Here is an 18,178-nt window from a genome sequence, read left to right as displayed (position 1 = left end):
TTTAAAGGGGAAAAGGTTTTTCAAATAATACCGAGAAAGATAATCCATTCATCATGTTTGGTTGGAGATTTTTTTAGTAAAGCCATCTCATGCCATGTCCCGCCCCTTGTTTTCATTAGCAACCACAAGAGAGATGGACCTGAAAAATATTTAGAAAAGTACACGGGGTCATTTCTTTCACGACTTAATGACCTATACTCGGGGTATATGCGTACACATTACGCTTTGCGACAAAGCTAGTAGTTTGTCTTGATGGAACGGAACATATATATGTCTCATATTGATGGCAGCTTCGAATAGATCATGTACTAATTCTCATTCTCTTAAAATATTAAAAAAAAAAAAGAATCCCAATTTAACAAAAAGAAAAAGATAAAAAAAATGAAATATATAAGGTCACTTTTGTCAAATGTCGCAAAATGGCAAAGAGATGGGTGTATTTCCAAGAGTAGACAACCTCATTTCATCGAGACGGTTAACTTAAAGAAGTGATCTTGACAATGAATCATAGATTAAACGTGGAATCTTAGATATTTGGCTTTTAGCTCTTTCGATGGTGATGCTACATGAAAATAATGTTGTATTATTTACATGGATTTGTGACGAGAATGAACGAAAGTTCTTTAATGTCCCCAGCTAGCACCAACTACTCAGTTGAAAGAGAAGCACAGCTTTTAGAAAGTCTCGTCCCGAAAAATTAAGCTACCAGGTAGAGATAGACCACCTGATTATAAAGAGTATAAAGAACCCCTTAAGCAAGCGATATAAGATATTTTATCAACCTTTCTCATGTTATAGAATGGATTAGAAACCGCCCGTAGAGTTGGACGGGAAGCTGTGCAAGTGAAATAAATCAGGGCATAACCTCACTCTAACACCATATTTGCATATCCAACTCGAAAGCCCAAGCTAATATGATTCAACAACAATCAAGGAGCCTAAACAAAAAGACAGAAATAGTTGGAAACCGAAAGGATCCTTCTTAGTTCATGAATCGCCGAAGCGGTCTTATTATTCCTAGCCCATACGATTACGATGACGGTGACGTGATGTTAAATTTTTCTTCTTCTTTTTTGGGTTGGAGCTGCTTATCTTATCGCCTCCTCGACTATCGTACAAAAGCGTGATGCTCCTACATTATTGCCGTCGACAATCGCTTTCAATCTATCCTTTCCATGAGTTAAAAAAAAAACAAATTGAATTTGATTTTCTTCGTCTTTTCACGATTTTTCACACGATTTGTTATTGTTTACCGTAGAAATCATGTGGTTCCGGTCACATTTACTCATTAATCATTGTGCTCGTTTGACTCTAAGGCAAGCTAAGCTAAGCCAAGCCAGAGAGATAAGTCATGAGTGGCTTGGATTTAATCGCATGTAGGAATTGCATTTGGAATCTGTGATCGACAGTAGATCTGACCATTCATGTTGGATTATTATATAAGTGGTTAATACATAGTTACATAAAAGGACAAAAAAAAAAAAAAAAAAGTGTCTCAATCTTGCTGCTCAAGTCCAGCTGGAGGAGCCCACAATGAACAGCTCCCCAACTTAGGGAAGTCAACGTTCGACGACCCATGCTACGAGGTCATGGGACCGGATTAAGATCTCAAGAAAAAAATCCTTAAATAAAGATATGAAATGTCTTTATTTTCTAAGAACGAGAGGAGGTGACTCTCCTCAGCGGCCGGCAAGCCCTCGCTGGCCAAAATAAATAAAGAAAAAGTAATGAAAAAAATAAAAAGAAAAACTGGAAAAACATAAAACAGTAAACGGTGAAAATATCTTTAGTCATGATCATTCTTTAAAATAATGATGACAATTTTAATATTTATTTAAAATAAAAATTATTTTAGATTCTTATTTGAAAAAAATGAGAATAGAATGGTCCTCGAATATTGTCGATATTGTTTACCATTGCCCTCCAAATCAGCACAAGCTACTGTAGAAAAAATCAAGTAGTAAAACGCCATGCGTTGGAGTATAAAGCCAGACCTCTACTCGACACCTTACCACCACCACCACCACCAACAACGACCATCCTCGCACACTCGAGCGCACTTGTTGTCACCGACCATCATGGGCACACTGGAGCTCCAACCACTGCGCGCCACCAAGCCATCCGAACTCGGCGCTGCTGTCAACGAGGATGATCTCTCGCCCATCGAGGAGGTCCGACTCACCGTGACCAACGCCGACGACCCGACCTTGCCTGTGTGGACCTTCCGCATGTGGTTCTTGGGCCTCCTCTCCTGTGGCCTCCTCTCTTTCCTCAACCAGTTCTTCGCCTACCGGACCGAGCCCCTCGTCATCACCCAGATCACCGTCCTGGTCGCTACGCTCCCCATCGGCCGCTTCATGGCCGCGGCGCTGCCGGAGGCCAAGTTCCGGATCCCCGGGCTCGGGCCCCGGCTCTTCTCGCTCAACCCGGGGCCCTTCAACATGAAGGAGCACGTCCTCATCTCCATATTCGCCAATGCCGGGAGCGCGTTCGGATCCGGGTCGGCTTACGGGGTCGGCATAGTGACCATCATCAAGGCCTTCTATGGCCGGGGCATTTCCTTCTTTGCCGGGTGGCTCCTCATCATCACGACGCAGGTAAGTCTACTCATCCATTCATGCATCTTTTTGCTAATGAGTATCCTATTGACTGCTTGAGTCGTAGTTGTTTTCAATATTCTGGTTTCACTTTCTCGCCTTTTTGCAAGAAAGTAGCTGAGAAAAGAGAGACGTACGACAACTTCTAGCTTATGAATATCGTAAATGTTGCAACTTGATGCATACTTTTATCGGCGGTGTTAATTTCTTGCGGGTGTCATGAGCGCCATCAGCAATGATGGAGTACATAGATTGGTCTAGTCATCTTTCCTACCGAGGACAAAGTCGTTCTATCTGCTTCTCCATGAACTCGTAAGACTAAGAAAAGACGAAAAAACAAAAGATAGTTAGACAAAGATCACCCCTACAGAATCATCAGATTCAACACAAAGTTTCCGGGATAAGTGTCAAAAAAGTCATAAACCTATTGCATTAGTGTCAATTCAGTCCTAAACCTTTTTTTGGTGCCAATTCAATCCTAAACCTTTTGCGTTGGTACCAATTAAGCCCTAAACCTTTTATTGGTGCTAATTTAGTCCTAAACTTTCTGTATTGTTATCAATTCAGTCCTAAATCTTTTATATTTATACCAATTGAGTTAATCCGGCCAATTTTGATCGAAAATCACTAACGTGAACATCGATTATCCTACATGGCACGGCTAGCGCTAACTTGGACATTTTTTAATATTATTTTAATATTTTAAATAATTTTTTAAACAATTTTTTGGTTTTTTTCAAAATTATTTTTAAAAATTATTTAAAATATTAAAAAAATATCCACGTTAGCGCCAACCGTGCCACGTAGGATAATTGATGTTCATGCTAGTGATTTCCAAACAAAATTGGCCGAATTGATTCAATTGGCATAAATGCAAAATTTTTAGGATTAAATTGGCACTATTGTAAAATGTTTAAGACTGAATTGACACTAATAAAAGGTTTAGGACTTAAATGGCACAAATACAAAGATTTAGGACTGAATTGGTATCAATACAAAAATTTTAGGACTGAATTGACACTAATGCAATAGGTTTAAGACTTTTTTTGACACTTTTCCCCGAAGTTTCCACACCGTGCGGTGAATCGAACGAGTCAAATGTGAATCTCGTCATGGAATGAAGATCGATTTGCGTCCTGCACATAGCAGGCATAGTCGCGGTGCTCCACTCGTTATCATCTTCCCCTCGATTTTGCTTTATCATAATGCTCTAAATCGTTCTTGCGTGTGTTGAAGTGAAGATTTACGACAGCTGAACATATCACGATGTAACCTCGGCCTGGAACTGGTTAAAACGGACACAGCAAATCTTGAAAACTAGGGTATAACCGGGAAACTCAGATGCAGAGAAGCAAGATAGTAACTTAGGAAGTGGAGCTTAATAAGATAGTAATTGGTGGGATTTTGGGAATTTGCAGGTGTTGGGGTACGGATGGGCAGGGCTGCTGAGGAAGTATGTGGTCGAACCAGCTCACATGTGGTGGCCCAACACCCTCGTCCAAGTCTCCTTGTTCCGGTAATGACATTCTTGCCTACCCAACCCAAGTTAAATTATACAGACAAAGGCATTGGATCGACCGGAGCTCAAACTCTTTCCTTTTCTTGTTTTTCTCACTCACAATTCGAAGTCACTCGAGTCCCACAACATGCTGTCACTGTCAGAAGCTGCTCAAGATCGATCTGTAGCGTAGGTTTAGACAAGGGCTTCTCAGGATGCATGTCTACTAGCTTAAGAGGAGGCATCAAAGCTGAGGATGATTTGCTCTGGCCACCATAGGATCACTGTTTTGTCTTCTACTTAATTCCTTTGACCTGTCCCTGCAACTTGAATATGTGGGTCACATGCAGTACCCCCAGCTCTCGTCTCTCTCTCTCTAGTGATAGTTTTGGAGAGGCACCAGGGACCCACGAAGCCATGTCACTTTGTGTGGAAATTGAGGCAATGTGAGTACAGCTCTGTAGTGATAGTTTTGGAGAGGCACCAGGGACCCACGAAGCCATGTCACTTTGTGTGGAAATTGAGGCAATGCGAGTACAGCCCTCCATGATATTGAAATCTCAACAACGTATTCTTCACTCCCCACACAAAAAGATTCAGGAAAATCTATAGTAAAGCCAAGAGCTTCTCGATCAAACTACAGACAGCATCAAGCCCACCTCAGCTTCAAAGTTTTCATAAGAACCCCGTTTGCTGTTTCTACTCGTTGCTGCTTCTGGTCCCTCGAAATTGTGAGGAACAACACGCACCACTTAGCCCCATCATTTAAACTATAATGATGCTCGCAAGCACCCTCTGTTCCAAGGACAAACCCAAACCGTTTTAAGCCAAAATAACAATGGAAAAACAGATTGTAACACCCGCCTCTCTCTTTGATCCCCTGCTTTAGGATCAGATAGAGGTGCAAATCCTCGCCCTTCGTTATTGTTTCACAAAATAATATGATAATTTCACAACCATCCTAAAATATCCACAGTTTGTACTTCATATAGATAATAAGTGCATCACCTGAAGTAGGTCATTCTATTCAAATTGATGCAGGGCTTTACACGAGAGTGACAAACAGCGCATGTCGCAGGCAAAATTCTTCCTCATTGCACTTATCTGCAGCTTCTCATGGTATGTTGTCCCCGGATACCTCTTTTCCACGCTCGGAAGTATATCATGGGTCTGCTGGGCATTCTCCAACTCAGTCACCGCCCAGCAGATTGGCTCGGGTATGCGAGGCCTTGGACTTGGAGCCTTGACGCTCGACTGGACTGTGGTGGCATCCTTCTTGACCAGCCCTCTAATCAGCCCCTTCTTTGCCATAGTCAACATTTTCGTGGGATATGTATTAACGATTTATGTTGTAGTCCCCATAGCCTATTGGGGGTTTAACCTGTATGGTGCAGATAGATTCCCCATTTTCTCCTCGCACTTGTTCACTGCGCAAGGTCAAAGGTACAATATAAAGGCAATCGTAAACAACAAGTTCGAGTTGGACATCCCAAAGTATGAGGAGCAAGGTCGAATTCACTTAAGCACGTTCTTTGCTCTCACCTATGGCTTCGGTTTTGCCACCATTGCATCAACACTAACTCACGTGGCCTTCTTCTATGGCAGGTACTATCTCTCACCTTGATACATTCAATTAGACAAATTTATCTCTTGAGTATTTGATTAGACATCAAGCAGCATGCAGAAAGAAAATACCAGGGCAAGATTGTAAAGGTCTGAAAGTGGAACCTTGAAAGGATCTGAACTTACAGTTTCAAATAACTTTTGTGCAATCTAAGGTGATCCTTGTAGTCATAACACAAAGATGTAACAAAAAGATACTGAAAAAACTTTGAAGAATTAGAATGTTTATTTCCCTATAAAGTAGTTGAATTCCTTGAATTCATGAGACATACAGACAGTGATGTACAATTACATTCGACAGAGAGATCTACGAGCGCTATCGTGATTCTCACAGAGGGAAGGCAGATATCCATACAAAATTGATGAGGAGATACAAAGACATACCCTCATGGTGGTTTCACTTTATGCTTGTTGTAAGTCTAGTGGTATCTCTTGCTCTCTGCATCTTCCTGAATGATCAGGTCCAAATGCCATGGTGGGGGCTTCTCTTTGCTAGTGCCCTTGCATTTGGATTCACCCTTCCCATTAGCATCATCACTGCCACAACAAATCAGGTATGAATCAAGAGTTATGGCACATTTATTCTTGACTTAATTTCTAAGTAAAGAGATATTATACTCAGCAATGATCTTTCTCTATCTACAGACACCAGGACTAAATATAATCACAGAATACATAATGGGCATCATATATCCAGGAAGACCTATAGCAAATGTTTGCTTCAAGACATATGGATACATCAGCATGGCTCAGGCTGTTTCCTTTCTCAATGATTTTAAGCTGGGACACTACATGAAGATACCTCCAAGATCGATGTTCTTAGTTCAGGTACTTTTTACTGCTCCTAACCATTCGATACCGTTTATCAACCATGCCTTAAGTAACCCAACCAAACTTAATATAGGTCCACCGACTTATCCAGTGCTACTGATGCACACAACCTATAATAATTAGCGATTTCCAGTAACAATCGTTGTTCATAAATTTCAGGTATCATATTTAGTGTAAGTAGATTGGATGGAAATAACCAGAGAAGTAAATCAATTGAATTCCTTGCTCCTTCAAAAGTAATATCTTTTACATCAAAACTGATAAAAAAGTGTGACTGAACCTTGATAGGAAACTATTAACTTGAGAACTCATTCATGATGTTTACAATGTTACACTACTACAGTTAGCACTCCCCCATCTACGGGATAACTGTTCCAAGAAGATCATCACGAGTGAAGATTTGTCAACTACAAAACACAAAACTTTCTATGTTCAAGGATCTAAGTAGCCTTTCCCTTTTCGAACAGAATTAAGGTGAAGAACTTAGCATTTTAGAACAAGCACATCGCTTGTGGCAGCATCATATATCATCCAAAGCAAGATGTCAATCCTGTGCACTTACAAAAAAACAGATACAAAGCTCATAGATGTGAGTAACACTTGGGGCATAATTTGGATATCCTGAAATGACATTTACTAGAGCGAGCAATTAAAATCTTACTAGACTTTCAAGGGTGTGACAAGATTGTTAAGTATTCTCCCTCTTATTGCTATTTATCAAATATGTATGTGCGGCATCTAGTTATTCTGAAACTACCTTAGCACTCTATTCTTGTGTCCTCACAGTTCATAGGTACAATTCTTGCGGGAACCATCAACATTGCAGTGGCATGGTGGCTGCTAAACTCTGTAACCAACATATGCCAAGATGATCTCCTTCCACCAGATAGTCCGTGGACATGTCCAGGTGACCGAGTTTTCTTTGATGCATCTGTCATATGGGGGTTGGTTGGACCTAGACGGATCTTTGGAACACTCGGAAACTATCAAGCGATGAACTGGTTTTTCCTAGGAGGTGCAATAGGACCTATTATAGTATGGCTGCTACACAAGGCATTCCCCAAGCAATCTTGGATTCCTCTTATAAATCTTCCAGTCTTATTAGGGGCAACAGCAATGATGCCAGCAGCTACACCGTTGAACTACAATGCCTGGATTCTAGTAGGAACAATATTCAACTTCTTCATCTTCCGGTACCGAAAGCAGTGGTGGCAGAGATACAACTATGTTCTCTCAGCAGCCCTAGACGCAGGAGTGGCATTCATGGCCGTGCTTTTATACTTTGCGATCAGCATGGAGAATAAAAGTATAACGTGGTGGGGAACAAATGGAGAACATTGTGAATTAGCAGCATGTCCAACAGCCAAAGGCATAGAGGTTGACGGTTGCCCAGTAAACTAATGCATGAAGCTCTTTCTAGATGTAGAACTTACAGGAAAAAATTAGCCACGATCAGTGTGATTATATATGAATTGTACAAAAACTTTGAGGTCCAAGAGAAGGACTGAGGGGCCATTACAATTACCAGACATTTTTAGGCGTTTCACATGATATAGCTGAACCTTGTGGGATTAATGACCCTCAATCCTAGAGCACCAAGCATCATCAAAGTGACATCGACTGCAAAAGTACAAAACCACCTGTCACACTTAATCTGTTGCTATAGCATAGATTTCTAGATTTCACAAAAAAACCCAAATGAGACATATTTATCATGCACATACTATCTCTCATACAAGATTGCACTCAGGTTCGTGTAGTTATTAATGATATGTATGTAAAAGATACTGGAGTCAAATACCTTCAACACAATATATTATGAAGAAAAAACTAGATCAGCACGGATAAACCGAAAAAACCAGACATGGCTTGACGACGACACCACAATAGGCAAGTTCTTGTCCCAGAAGGTCTAAAATTCTGTTGATATAGATCGAACTTAATCAGTTTACGGAGAAATGAGATTTTCTGAGAGAGCATATAAAGATGGACAACAAAAAACTCACTGTCTTGCTCTTCTGGCAGTGAGCAAACAGATACTTTATAACATGAAATGGCAAATAAGGATATGCAAGAAAGGAGAACACTCTCTTAAGGCAAATAAAGATGTAAGGAAATTCAAGAGCAAGTAGATTACTTTACCAATATGTACTCAGGGTGAATTCACTGAAAGCCAGTGATTATACTCATCCATCCTTATGATAAAGGAACTAGAAGAAGGGGTACCGCCTCCACCAAATGCCTGCATATATTTTGTGTAAGCAACACGTGGTCGAGTCTTCTGTATACAAGCTCAACAAAGTCAACGGAAAAGAAAATTTCACTGCTAAAATGGACCTTTGCAACTTCTGAAGTATCAGTTGCATCATCTGTGGTCCTCAAACTCATCTTCAGGTTATTCCGCTGCATGTAAATCACTGCTCCAATAGGCCTACACACTCAAAATACACGCCAAGGAAATTACCTTTGAGCTGGTTTAGCAGTAACTTGACAATTTTAATCTTTCAAAACATTGACATTAGCAAAACATATCAGGCCGAACACTGAACTGGAGTAACAGCTCACACAGCACCCCCTTGGCCTCAGGTTTTCTTTTTAAAATAAAAGACCTTTTTATTTGGAGTCAATTGGGGCACCTAGGACCAAACAAACCAACAAACAAGAATAATCAAAATTGACTTGAATTAGTACGCTTTGAAACCTAGTATGTTTTGAAACCATGGCGCACCGCACAAACTAATTTTCATAACTTCAGACTTCATAATGACGAGACACAAAATCGCCAGCTCACCTCAAGCCCGATGCCGCACTTATTACACTTAATTGCTTGCCAATTTCATCACCTAAATCAGAAATCCCATCAGCCCTGATTCCCTGTATTGTAAGTTAGACAAAGCATCTCATAGAAATTGGAACGGTTGCATATAATCAATATATAAGAGAAAAAGCTATATGAGGACAGATAGTTGCACACCACATAAAAAAGTACATTGACAGCAATGACATCTAATTGAACTTTAACAAAAGAGAGAAAAATAAAAAGAATAACAAGGGTCTTATGAACCATATATCTTGAAAACTAGGGGAGCAGAATCGTAAATTGCCAAGATAATGGCTTCAAGGGGCATCAGGGAGGGGCAACATGACTATGAATACTTACAATATGTGGGTTATGCTTCATATGAGTGAAAAATCACCAAGAAACAGTGACAAGCAATGACAAAATAAGTGCAGTGATAAGAGGGAGAAAACTAAAGTTTTTGAATCTTCATACCAGACATTCCCCATAAAGCCCCCTGCCTAATCGAACTTTAAAAACTTTCTCCAGAAATTTAGATGCAGAGTTCTGTCTAGCAGTGGTGTAAGCATTTCCTTTAGCAATCAAATCCACAGCACTTATATCCAACAACTGCAAGGGAAATTTAGATGATCCAAAACTATAGGTATATATTAGAGGATAAAACCAGAAAGCAACAGAATTCACTAAAACGCTACTAAAGTTGGAGGGTCAGTCTTGCAGTGGAGTTTTTTAATCCATTCATTCTCTTAGGAAAGGCAAAATAAAGCACAATGGAGACATAAAACAGAATAAGCACCTGTTCGTAGATGAATGGATTAGTTATGCAATTTAACTTTGAGCGCCTCTCACTCAAACCGATATTAAAAGCTTTGATGTCCGGTAAGGTCCAACGACGAAGATCTCCATCTTCAATGTACTTAAGTACCATCTCCATGCGCTCTTGATCCTGAGGGTCTAAAAGACCTGGCCCCTCCTTTGGCAGAGTAGTATTTTGTTCAGACCAAGCAATTCTTTCTTTAGAGAGTGCATGAATTGAAGCATCAAGCATGCATGGAGTAGTTTCTCAGCTTACCTTAGTAGATCTGTTTTCTGCAAGTTGAGCAGAAAAGTACTCGTACACAGCAGTTACGCTGCTCTTCTCAGTACTGAAATGGACGACAAGGTTCTCAGGGCAATCCTCTTTGGCAGAAGTATGTGAAAAAGACGACTTTCTGTGCTCAAATGCAATTACCCTGAAAACAAAGAAGAATCTTTACCAAACATTCGCAACCACAGATGATTGAGAAGAGAAGAACAGAAAAGCTAAGAACGTGATATAAAAATGTCAACATAAGGCGCACAAATTAATAGTAAACACGATGCCAAATTACTTGCAGAAAGATCGCTGTGCAAGCTTCGCTGCAAATCCTTTTGGGCCAAGAAAGTCAAGAAGGTAACATTTTTCCAGTCCGGTGATATGCAAATCCTCAACTCTGTAGCAAAGATACAATTAGTCCACCCAGTTTCCATGAGCGAATGGAAGGGCAGTCGATGCAAGAAAATTTCTTGCTACGTCCTAATCGAAAAATCTAAATCTTAACAACATAATCATTAACCCGTCAGCCCGTTCAACTTTTGTTGCACGCAGGGGCACACCTTTTTGGCTTCGTCCGAGTGAAGATAACACACAAACAATTTCATAACCAGGCACAACCAACAAGTGCGCGAAGAATTAGAACATCAATCACAGCACAAACATCATTCGAAGCCAAAGATCTTTACTCCTTTGAAGCCCACCATCCCAAATTTCCTTTAACACGTAAGCTCAGGAACATCACAAGAACCCAAATAAACAGAGAAACCGCCCATTGCAGAGACAAAGGAAGACCCAAAGAAGAAAAAACAGCGAATCACCTGAAGGGTTCAACAGAAGAGAAAGGCAAAATGAGGCAAGGAACGTGGAGGCGAGAGTGGAAGAGGCGAGCAAAGAGAGCGGAGAATGCACCCGAAAAAGATGGGTAGTTATAGAGTGCGAGATTCGGGACTCTCTCGTCGCGTGCTCTGGCTATGGCTTCCAAAGCAGCGTCCGACCTAAAGCACCGAGACAAGCGAGGACGAAGATGCACCACAGATGATCCAGCTCTACGACTACTCATTTGAAAGTTGCAGACCCAAAAATTTCGAAACTTTCTCGATCACTCCTGCTCTCTTGCGTGCCTGAGTAATGGCAAATGGAGGAGAGGCGAGGCAACGGACCGGGGGCCAAGACAGGCAGCAGTGGTTTTACGACCCGACTCGTTCCACAGTACTGAGCCGAGAAGCGGGTCGGGGCCTCTTGGAGAAGCCCGGTCTTGTGTTGAGTTTTTTATTTTTATTTTTAGTTAAATTAGTCTAATTATAGCTAAACACACGGGTTAGCATGTAACAATAAATTTTCAAAAGCTCCCGTGTTAGGATTAGCGCTATGAGAAAGTCATGATAAATATGTATATACATTTTTTTATTAACAGAGAAATAACCTTCGTCTAGAAATGGTATTGGTGAACACTCGAGCAATTACCTTTCTTTTGTGCATACATGTGAAAATGAAATTTAACTTGATCACAATGTACATGATCTAGCTACTGCCACAGCTGCAAACCAAATTGAGTTAAGGCTTTGGTAGTGTGGTTTTTCCTTCATTTGATAGAAAAGGGTATTTTAGCGAATTCGGTTTTGCTCAATGGGATTGAATATGCAAAATTGCATTTTGGGATAAGTACATAAATAGTCCTTAAATTTTATATTTATTCAACGTGATCCATGAACTTTAACCCAATGTGCTAGGTTATCTCCGAACATATAATTTGTTTAACGTGATCCCTAAATTTTTGTTACATATTCAATTTAGTCCCTGGACTTCAAGTTGTTCTCCTATTAATTCAAGTTCGGAGATAGCATTGAATGTCCTCATACAATTCAAGGAATAAATTGAACATGTACTAAAAGTACGTGGACCACACTAAACAAATTAAAAATTCAGGATAATATCGCACATTAGGTTAAAGTTCAAAGATTGCATTGAACAAAATTAAAATTAAGGGGCCACGTTGCATATTAGATCAAAGTTCATGTGCCGCTTGTGTCATTTATTGGAAAACGGATCATACAAAGTGGTAATTGGTGAAACATTCAAGTATTTTTTTTTATAAGAAATTATTAAAATTTTCTTCATGAAATGAATGGGCTTGGTAGGCCTAAGCGTGCCTACATGGGCGGGATTAATTTTAACAAGGAAGTTGCTTTCCTAGGCCCGCCAAGGATGAGCATTACATTCCCACCATAGTTTGAAAACAAAACATTTAAAATACAAATTTTTGCCTTCTTTATTCATAGATCATTTATCCACAAGTAGAAAAAACAAGAAGAAAAAACACGCGCGTGCACACGCACACAATTCCCTAACTCGATTAATATGAATCAACACAAAATTACTTGTGAAGGACAATAAGATAAAATATCGTTGTAGTGCCACGAGGTGTAGTTACTCTCTCTCTCTCTCTCTCTTCTATGATAATTAAAGGATATAACCAGACCTTCTTCAACATGTTTATCAAGGGATGATTCACTCTTTCGAGTAGTAGTGTTATCACCCTTCTCTAATAATTGCCATCATCCTATTGGACATCGAAAAATAGAACGAAGATTACTATCAATAAATTATCTAAAGAGAGACATTAATTTCACTTTTCCATATTTTTGGATTGAACGAATTATAATGAAATCCACCAGTTATTCATTTTTCTCATTTTGCGGATGCATTATATGAAAAATGAGAGAGGCAAGTGTATCCACAACAACGGCGAAATGCATATTCATGAGTGTAAATCCCTTCAATTGTTGGTATGCCTCGCATGCACTTGAACTCTCCCAAGATGATGAAGTGAAATAGCGTGAAGCCAATAGATCCATTTCTTAAGGTTCATCATCCAAAAGGGCACATGAACTTTGATTGAAGACGCGTCAAATGCTCCAATTAAGCGAGACATTGGATAATTGATTTATGAGAAAGTATCCAGGTAATATACTGGCAAATCCGAGTCATATGATTGGAGTTAACATTTAATTCTAATTATAGGACTATGGCCTTATAAAAACTATGATCAAACTATGTCACCTCCAAAAGAAAAAAGAAATCAGCTCGATCAAATATAGTTGAAAGAGAATTGATTATAAACGGTCTTTGGATGAGTGTTAGATTAAAGGGCTTTTTTTGGGCGACAAAAAATAAATAGAAATTAATTTAGAATTATTGTGAGGCCCACTCCTTCAAAATTTGTAGCCTACAACGTAATGTTATTATTATAATCACCCAAAAAACTGTTATGCTAACAAAATCCATAGTTGAAATGAAGGTAACTAAGCCAATCCCAGTGATCATCTCCTTATAATTTAGTACGCTCACCCGCTCATCTTTACTTGCGACCCCAAGTGCAATTTCTCTTCATCTTTTACAATGAGAGAAAACTAGTTGTGCATCAAGAATTCTCCTAATCTCTAGGGTTAGCGTGTGTGCCAAAAAATAGATAGTCAGAAACTGGATCTCCGGATTGATCTACCTTGGAATGAAATTATTAGCCCAGATTCTCATTCGGGGCAATCATCAGTTTACAAACAATTAGGACATAAATCAATCAATACTGAGAATCTCACTATGGAACTCCTGCATAAAGCTTTAGCTTTTGTCTGGCTGTTGAAGTGCAATTGAAGCCTGCTTTCTCGCATCAAAACTTGCAGCAGTCAGTGCTTTAAATTTGAGGAAGACCAGTCGGCTAACCATTGTCATCTGGATTAATGAAGTTGCCTGGTCGAGGCAGTCGTAACCTGTCAAAGGGATTTCCGATTTAATGTCTTCTTGGAGAATAACTACAAAAAGTGGTGTACAAGATATTCAAGGGCTTGTCAATGTTGGATGGATTAAGGAGTGAACAACTCACGCCAATTCCGTGGTCACCGGAGGAGTCGCGCTCCTATTTCGACGAGGGGGCCGTCTCGAAGGGGAAGGAATCGGGATATTTGTATCATCTGTGGTGTTCATGCCATATGATACATGATACCTGTTGACCTCACTACTGGAACTCCCTTCCCTGTGAATCTGACACTGAAAAATGTAAAGGTAATCACCAAAAAAATAGAGTAAAAACCTAATTCATAATATTCACTAATACTACCAGGTTGATTCATCATGTTAAGATAGGCTTAGTTTATTGTTCACTCCATATCAGGAAACACATTGCTTAGGGCAAAGATCAGCAAAATGTCGGTACGCACGGTCAACTTTGTGTAATTATTCTCGTCATTCGAAACAAATATCCTCGCTTTGAAGAAGATTAGTGAGAACATGCAATATAACAACATTCGCAACAATATTAGAGAACCTCCGTCTGTATGCTCGGGTGGCGTGTGTCTGGACATACATAATTAACACCTACTCCAGGAATTCTACATTTGCTTTGTCAATAAGATTTACCTTCTCCTGCAGCTCTATATTTTCTTGATGAATGAGGTTTCTCTGCGGTAGATCAATCCATTATTAGCTAACTTATGGTCGAACTAGGAGAAAGAATGATTGTAATCTATAGCCAAAGTAAAACCTTTCGATGGAGCTCATTAATTTGATCCGTCATAATCTGTTCCTGAATCATAGAATGACATGAGATGATTCCGACATACATATATAATTTGTTGTTTTAACCATAAAGGGGATGATAAATGCACCTTTTGAAGGCGGATAGTCGATAAACTCATTTCTAGTTGGTTCTCCAAATTCTGCATATCCTTCACACTCAAGCCAGAGAGGTCTTCACCCATCAGTTGCCTGCAGGTATTCAAATAGCCTCCTTATGTGTAACTGTTCATACTATAACTCTTGATCAAAGAAGATGGCTTGCATTTAGACGTCATCCACAAGTTAATATGAGCCATGCCATATATGTTTCTATAGAAGACGGGTCTTCCATCTGGTTTAAACTAAAGAAACCAAACCTGAGTATGGGTTTCGTGTAATACAATAACCAAACCAAACGCTGTAGACTCATCTTGACTTTAACAGATACGTCAATGATATACACAATCAAGAGAGATATATGGACAATCAAGAAGGGTATGGAGAATCTCATAATTATCTCCAACACCACTGAAGATAGCCTCATTTAAGTCGATCGACCCGAGCGAAGCTTTAATTCGAGCCATATAAACTGGCGAAGAAGCCGAGTGAAGCCGATTCTAGTGAAGAAGTTGAAGAGGTTGATGATTTGGATCTATGTCCAAAGGATCACCCACAGTTGCATGATTTCAAGATGCGTTGTACTAATTTGAGAGTTGGACTTATCCACTAGCATAACAGCTCATACGTGAGCGGTGTGGAGTCGGAGATATATCTTATGCCTCATATTTGATAAGTTAAAACCAAAAATATGTGCATGGGAACGGAAAAGTGATAGAACGTGCAAAAAGAACAAGACTTTTGAGGCTTAAAGTCAAGTCCCCAATTAAAAGCATGCTGAAGTATGTTACTGAGTCATTAAGTATGGATCAAATATTACTATCATTAGTCCATGTACGCCTAGAGGGAAGAATAGTGAACATAAGTAGGTGACAAAAGCACCAACAAATTAGAGCGGTAGAGATTAAGTTGATGAGAGTATGAAGATAAGTGTGAGCACAAAAGACAATTTTATCTAGGCTTGAATTAAAGAGAAATGTTCCAAGAAATAAAATAACGTGACTGCAAAAAACATTTTTCCCTAACCATGGTACAACTTAGAGCGAAATTTTGCTAACATTATGCTATCCTCCTAGTTTCCTATCTGGATAGAAGCTACTAATTAAGGTAAACTAATTGGTTCTTGAAAATCAAAATACTAAAATGTGCCTTAATTAGGCAGACTAAGTAGTTCTTGACAAGAATTAAGACTTTGCACTTATCCAAATGCCTCTCGAGTTCGATTCATTCACTCCTTTCTACTTCACAGATGCATAACTGGTGTTTGACTATCAGGATACTAGCATTTACGCTATTGTAGGAAGCTCTTGAGTTGACACTGATGTACCTGTGGTACTCTTGCAGACCTTGGAGTTGACGATTCAAGTTTGCTAACTCTTCTTGCAAAACCTGCAGACGGCAGTTAGAGGAAATTCCCAGACAATTAGTTTAACATAAGCGTGTGTTCTCCTATGATAATGTTGGACGGCTAGGTTGTTTATGTGGCATGCCTCGGCATCAACAGGTGTCTGTTGCAATTCCGGTTCGGGTTCGCGCTTCAGATTGTTGTAGCGTTCGATGACCGAGTCCATGCTGAACACACAAGAGTCACTCTCAGAGATCTATATCATAATGGCTGGTGTGATTAAGAATACAAGACAGCATTTGATGCTCTTGAGGCATAAAAGAGAATTTTGGACTTTAGACGGTTACTTACTTGGCCGATTCATAGGGGAAAAAGGGAAAAGGAGAATCTAGGAAAACGTTGAAATTATACTGACCAACAGTTGAAGGAATGAATTATCAGTTTAGTAAGTTTGAACAAAACTGAACATATGAAGCTTTAGTGACACAAGAGAGAGATAACAAAGGACCCAAAAGGTTGATTCGATAGGGATGCTCAACTCTAAAACTAGGTCTAAGTGGAAGCACCGTTGTTTACTCAGAAACCAATCCTTGACATGGAAAAAAAAGTTGCGCCAAAGTGCCCGCTAAAGCTGCAAGAAGAAGAAGAAGAAGAAGAAGAAGAAGAAGAAGCGCATGCACACGTGTCAAGGCTCGTGTGTGCACGTGTGGGTGCACGGCGCGCATGTGCGAGGAAGAGAGAGGGAGACATCGCAAGTCGAATCTACCTTGAGCTCGAGTACTCATAGAGCTGTCCAGTGCAGGAGAAGATGATGATTCCGACCTCGGCGTCGCAGAGACGCGATAGATCCTTGACCTTCTTCATCAGCGAGTTCCTCCTCTTGGCGAACGTGATGTGCTCGCCGCTGCTCGAATGTGGATCCATCTCTGTACTCGGAATATTTCCACCTCCTCCTTCCTCGATAGACCTCGCCTTCCCCTCCGACGTCACTCAATACCCCTCGTGATAATCTTCCTTCAAGGAAAACCCGATTGAGGAACGGCGATTTTATAGTTGAAGAACATAGGGAAAGAAAAAAAAATGGAACTCCAAGGAGGCATGTATATGTTTGAGAAGAACAAATCATCAACAGAAGTTAAAAAAGACAAGAGAACAGAAAGAGAGAGGAAGAGTTAAAAGTAGAGTCTTACCTCTGCAGAGAGAGCAGTGTTCATTAGACAGACGATTTCGCGATTGAAGTCAGTGGTTTTCTCAGAGTCAAGGCAGGAGAAAACCCAAAATCGAAGTTGGACTTGTCAGATTTCAGGGTAGAAGCTGAAAATCGCCAAGCGGTTTCTCTGTTACTTCTGTTTTTTTCGGGGGGGTTAAGGCTCTTGGTCGTTCCTACTCGCGCGACTACGGTTCGCGAACGGCACTCGAACACCAGTTGGCAAAACACGATCGGGTCAACCTAAAAATTACCAGAAAACGACATCAAACCTAATTACCAGAAAACGACATACGATCGATTTGGACCACATTCCATTTCCCTACGCTGACAATTTATCATCTGATTAAGGCCGACTGGACTTGGAAAATGGCGTTTTAGTATTTGAGGGCGCGCATGATAACACTTCAGAAGCTAAATTTTTACTTCAGAAGTGCTTCTAAAGCTGAAATCCGTTTGGTAAAGACACTTCAAAAGTGCTTCTGAAACCGAAATCCATTTGGTAAAAATATTGACTTATGGTAGGAATTTCTA

The 18,178-nt window shown here is 40.0% G+C and overlaps 3 protein-coding genes across 10 annotated transcripts in view; 1 reads left to right on the top strand and 2 right to left on the bottom strand.

Moving 5' to 3' along the window:
- The window catches only part of LOC115747317, a 35,919-nt gene extending 24,285 nt beyond the window's left edge, over positions 1-11,634 (bottom strand). For 2 of the 8 annotated variants that reach the window (XM_048272756.1, XM_048272755.1), the window contains exons 1-9: positions 11,243-11,633; positions 10,720-10,821; positions 10,422-10,581; positions 10,146-10,322; positions 9,824-9,958; positions 9,341-9,423; positions 9,099-9,158; positions 8,887-8,980; positions 8,692-8,791 (exon numbers count right to left, since the gene is read on the bottom strand). In XM_048272756.1, coding sequence (XP_048128713.1) covers positions 8,702-8,791; positions 8,887-8,980; positions 9,099-9,158; positions 9,341-9,423; positions 9,824-9,958; positions 10,146-10,322; positions 10,422-10,581; positions 10,720-10,821; positions 11,243-11,484 — 1,143 coding nt within the window. In that variant the 5' untranslated portion in view covers positions 11,485-11,633 and the 3' untranslated portion in view covers positions 8,692-8,701. Of the gene's footprint in view, positions 1-6,118; positions 6,256-6,971; positions 7,005-8,074; positions 8,190-8,418; positions 8,574-8,608; positions 8,792-8,886; positions 8,981-9,098; positions 9,159-9,340; positions 9,424-9,823; positions 9,959-10,145; positions 10,323-10,421; positions 10,582-10,719; positions 10,822-11,242 lie in introns of those variants that run through there. The other 6 variants (XM_048272752.1, XM_048272753.1, XR_007196957.1 and 3 more) reach the window with 6 other exon arrangements.
- Positions 2,079-8,148, top strand: LOC115747316 (oligopeptide transporter 4-like). The gene is made up of 6 exons (XM_048272751.1): positions 2,079-2,597; positions 4,016-4,113; positions 5,137-5,700; positions 6,020-6,272; positions 6,364-6,546; positions 7,336-8,148. Exons 1-6 carry the CDS (start codon positions 2,079-2,081, stop codon positions 7,948-7,950), a joined length of 2,232 nt encoding a protein of 743 aa, XP_048128708.1. The 3' UTR covers positions 7,951-8,148.
- Positions 11,635-14,037: 2,403 nt separating the features above from the next.
- On the bottom strand, positions 14,038-17,420 carry LOC115747346 (MADS-box transcription factor 23-like). Its single transcript, XM_048272762.1, has 8 exons — positions 17,204-17,420; positions 16,583-16,664; positions 16,420-16,481; positions 15,086-15,185; positions 14,962-15,003; positions 14,838-14,879; positions 14,305-14,468; positions 14,038-14,191 (listed from the first exon to the last, which is right to left on the bottom strand). Exons 1-8 carry the CDS (start codon positions 17,359-17,361, stop codon positions 14,140-14,142), a joined length of 702 nt encoding a protein of 233 aa, XP_048128719.1. The 5' UTR covers positions 17,362-17,420; the 3' UTR covers positions 14,038-14,139.
- Between the last annotated feature and the right edge of the window lie 758 nt (positions 17,421-18,178).

This window comes from Rhodamnia argentea, chromosome 11 (assembly GCF_020921035.1).
Source record: "Rhodamnia argentea isolate NSW1041297 chromosome 11, ASM2092103v1, whole genome shotgun sequence".
Lineage (NCBI taxonomy): Eukaryota > Viridiplantae > Streptophyta > Magnoliopsida > Myrtales > Myrtaceae > Rhodamnia > Rhodamnia argentea.
This window is presented reverse-complemented; position numbering and strand designations above follow the sequence as displayed.

Bases quoted from the DNA above. Each gene is read 5' to 3' on its own strand.
- LOC115747346 (XM_048272762.1), bottom strand. From the start codon at position 17,361: ATGGATCCACATTCGAGCAGCGGCGAGCACATCACGTTCGCCAAGAGG. The intron at 15,004-15,085 runs GTGCATTTATCA...TCTATGATTCAG, and splicing joins CGACTATCCGCCTTCAAAAG to GAACAGATTATGACGGATCA. The intron at 14,469-14,837 runs GTAAATCTTATT...TACATTTTTCAG, and splicing joins ATATAGAGCTGCAGGAGAAG to TGTCAGATTCACAGGGAAGG.
- LOC115747316 (XM_048272751.1), top strand. From the start codon at position 2,079: ATGGGCACACTGGAGCTCCAACCACTGCGCGCCACCAAGCCATCCGAA. The intron at 2,598-4,015 runs GTAAGTCTACTC...GGGAATTTGCAG, and splicing joins TCCTCATCATCACGACGCAG to GTGTTGGGGTACGGATGGGC. The intron at 4,114-5,136 runs GTAATGACATTC...AAATTGATGCAG, and splicing joins GTCCAAGTCTCCTTGTTCCG to GGCTTTACACGAGAGTGACA.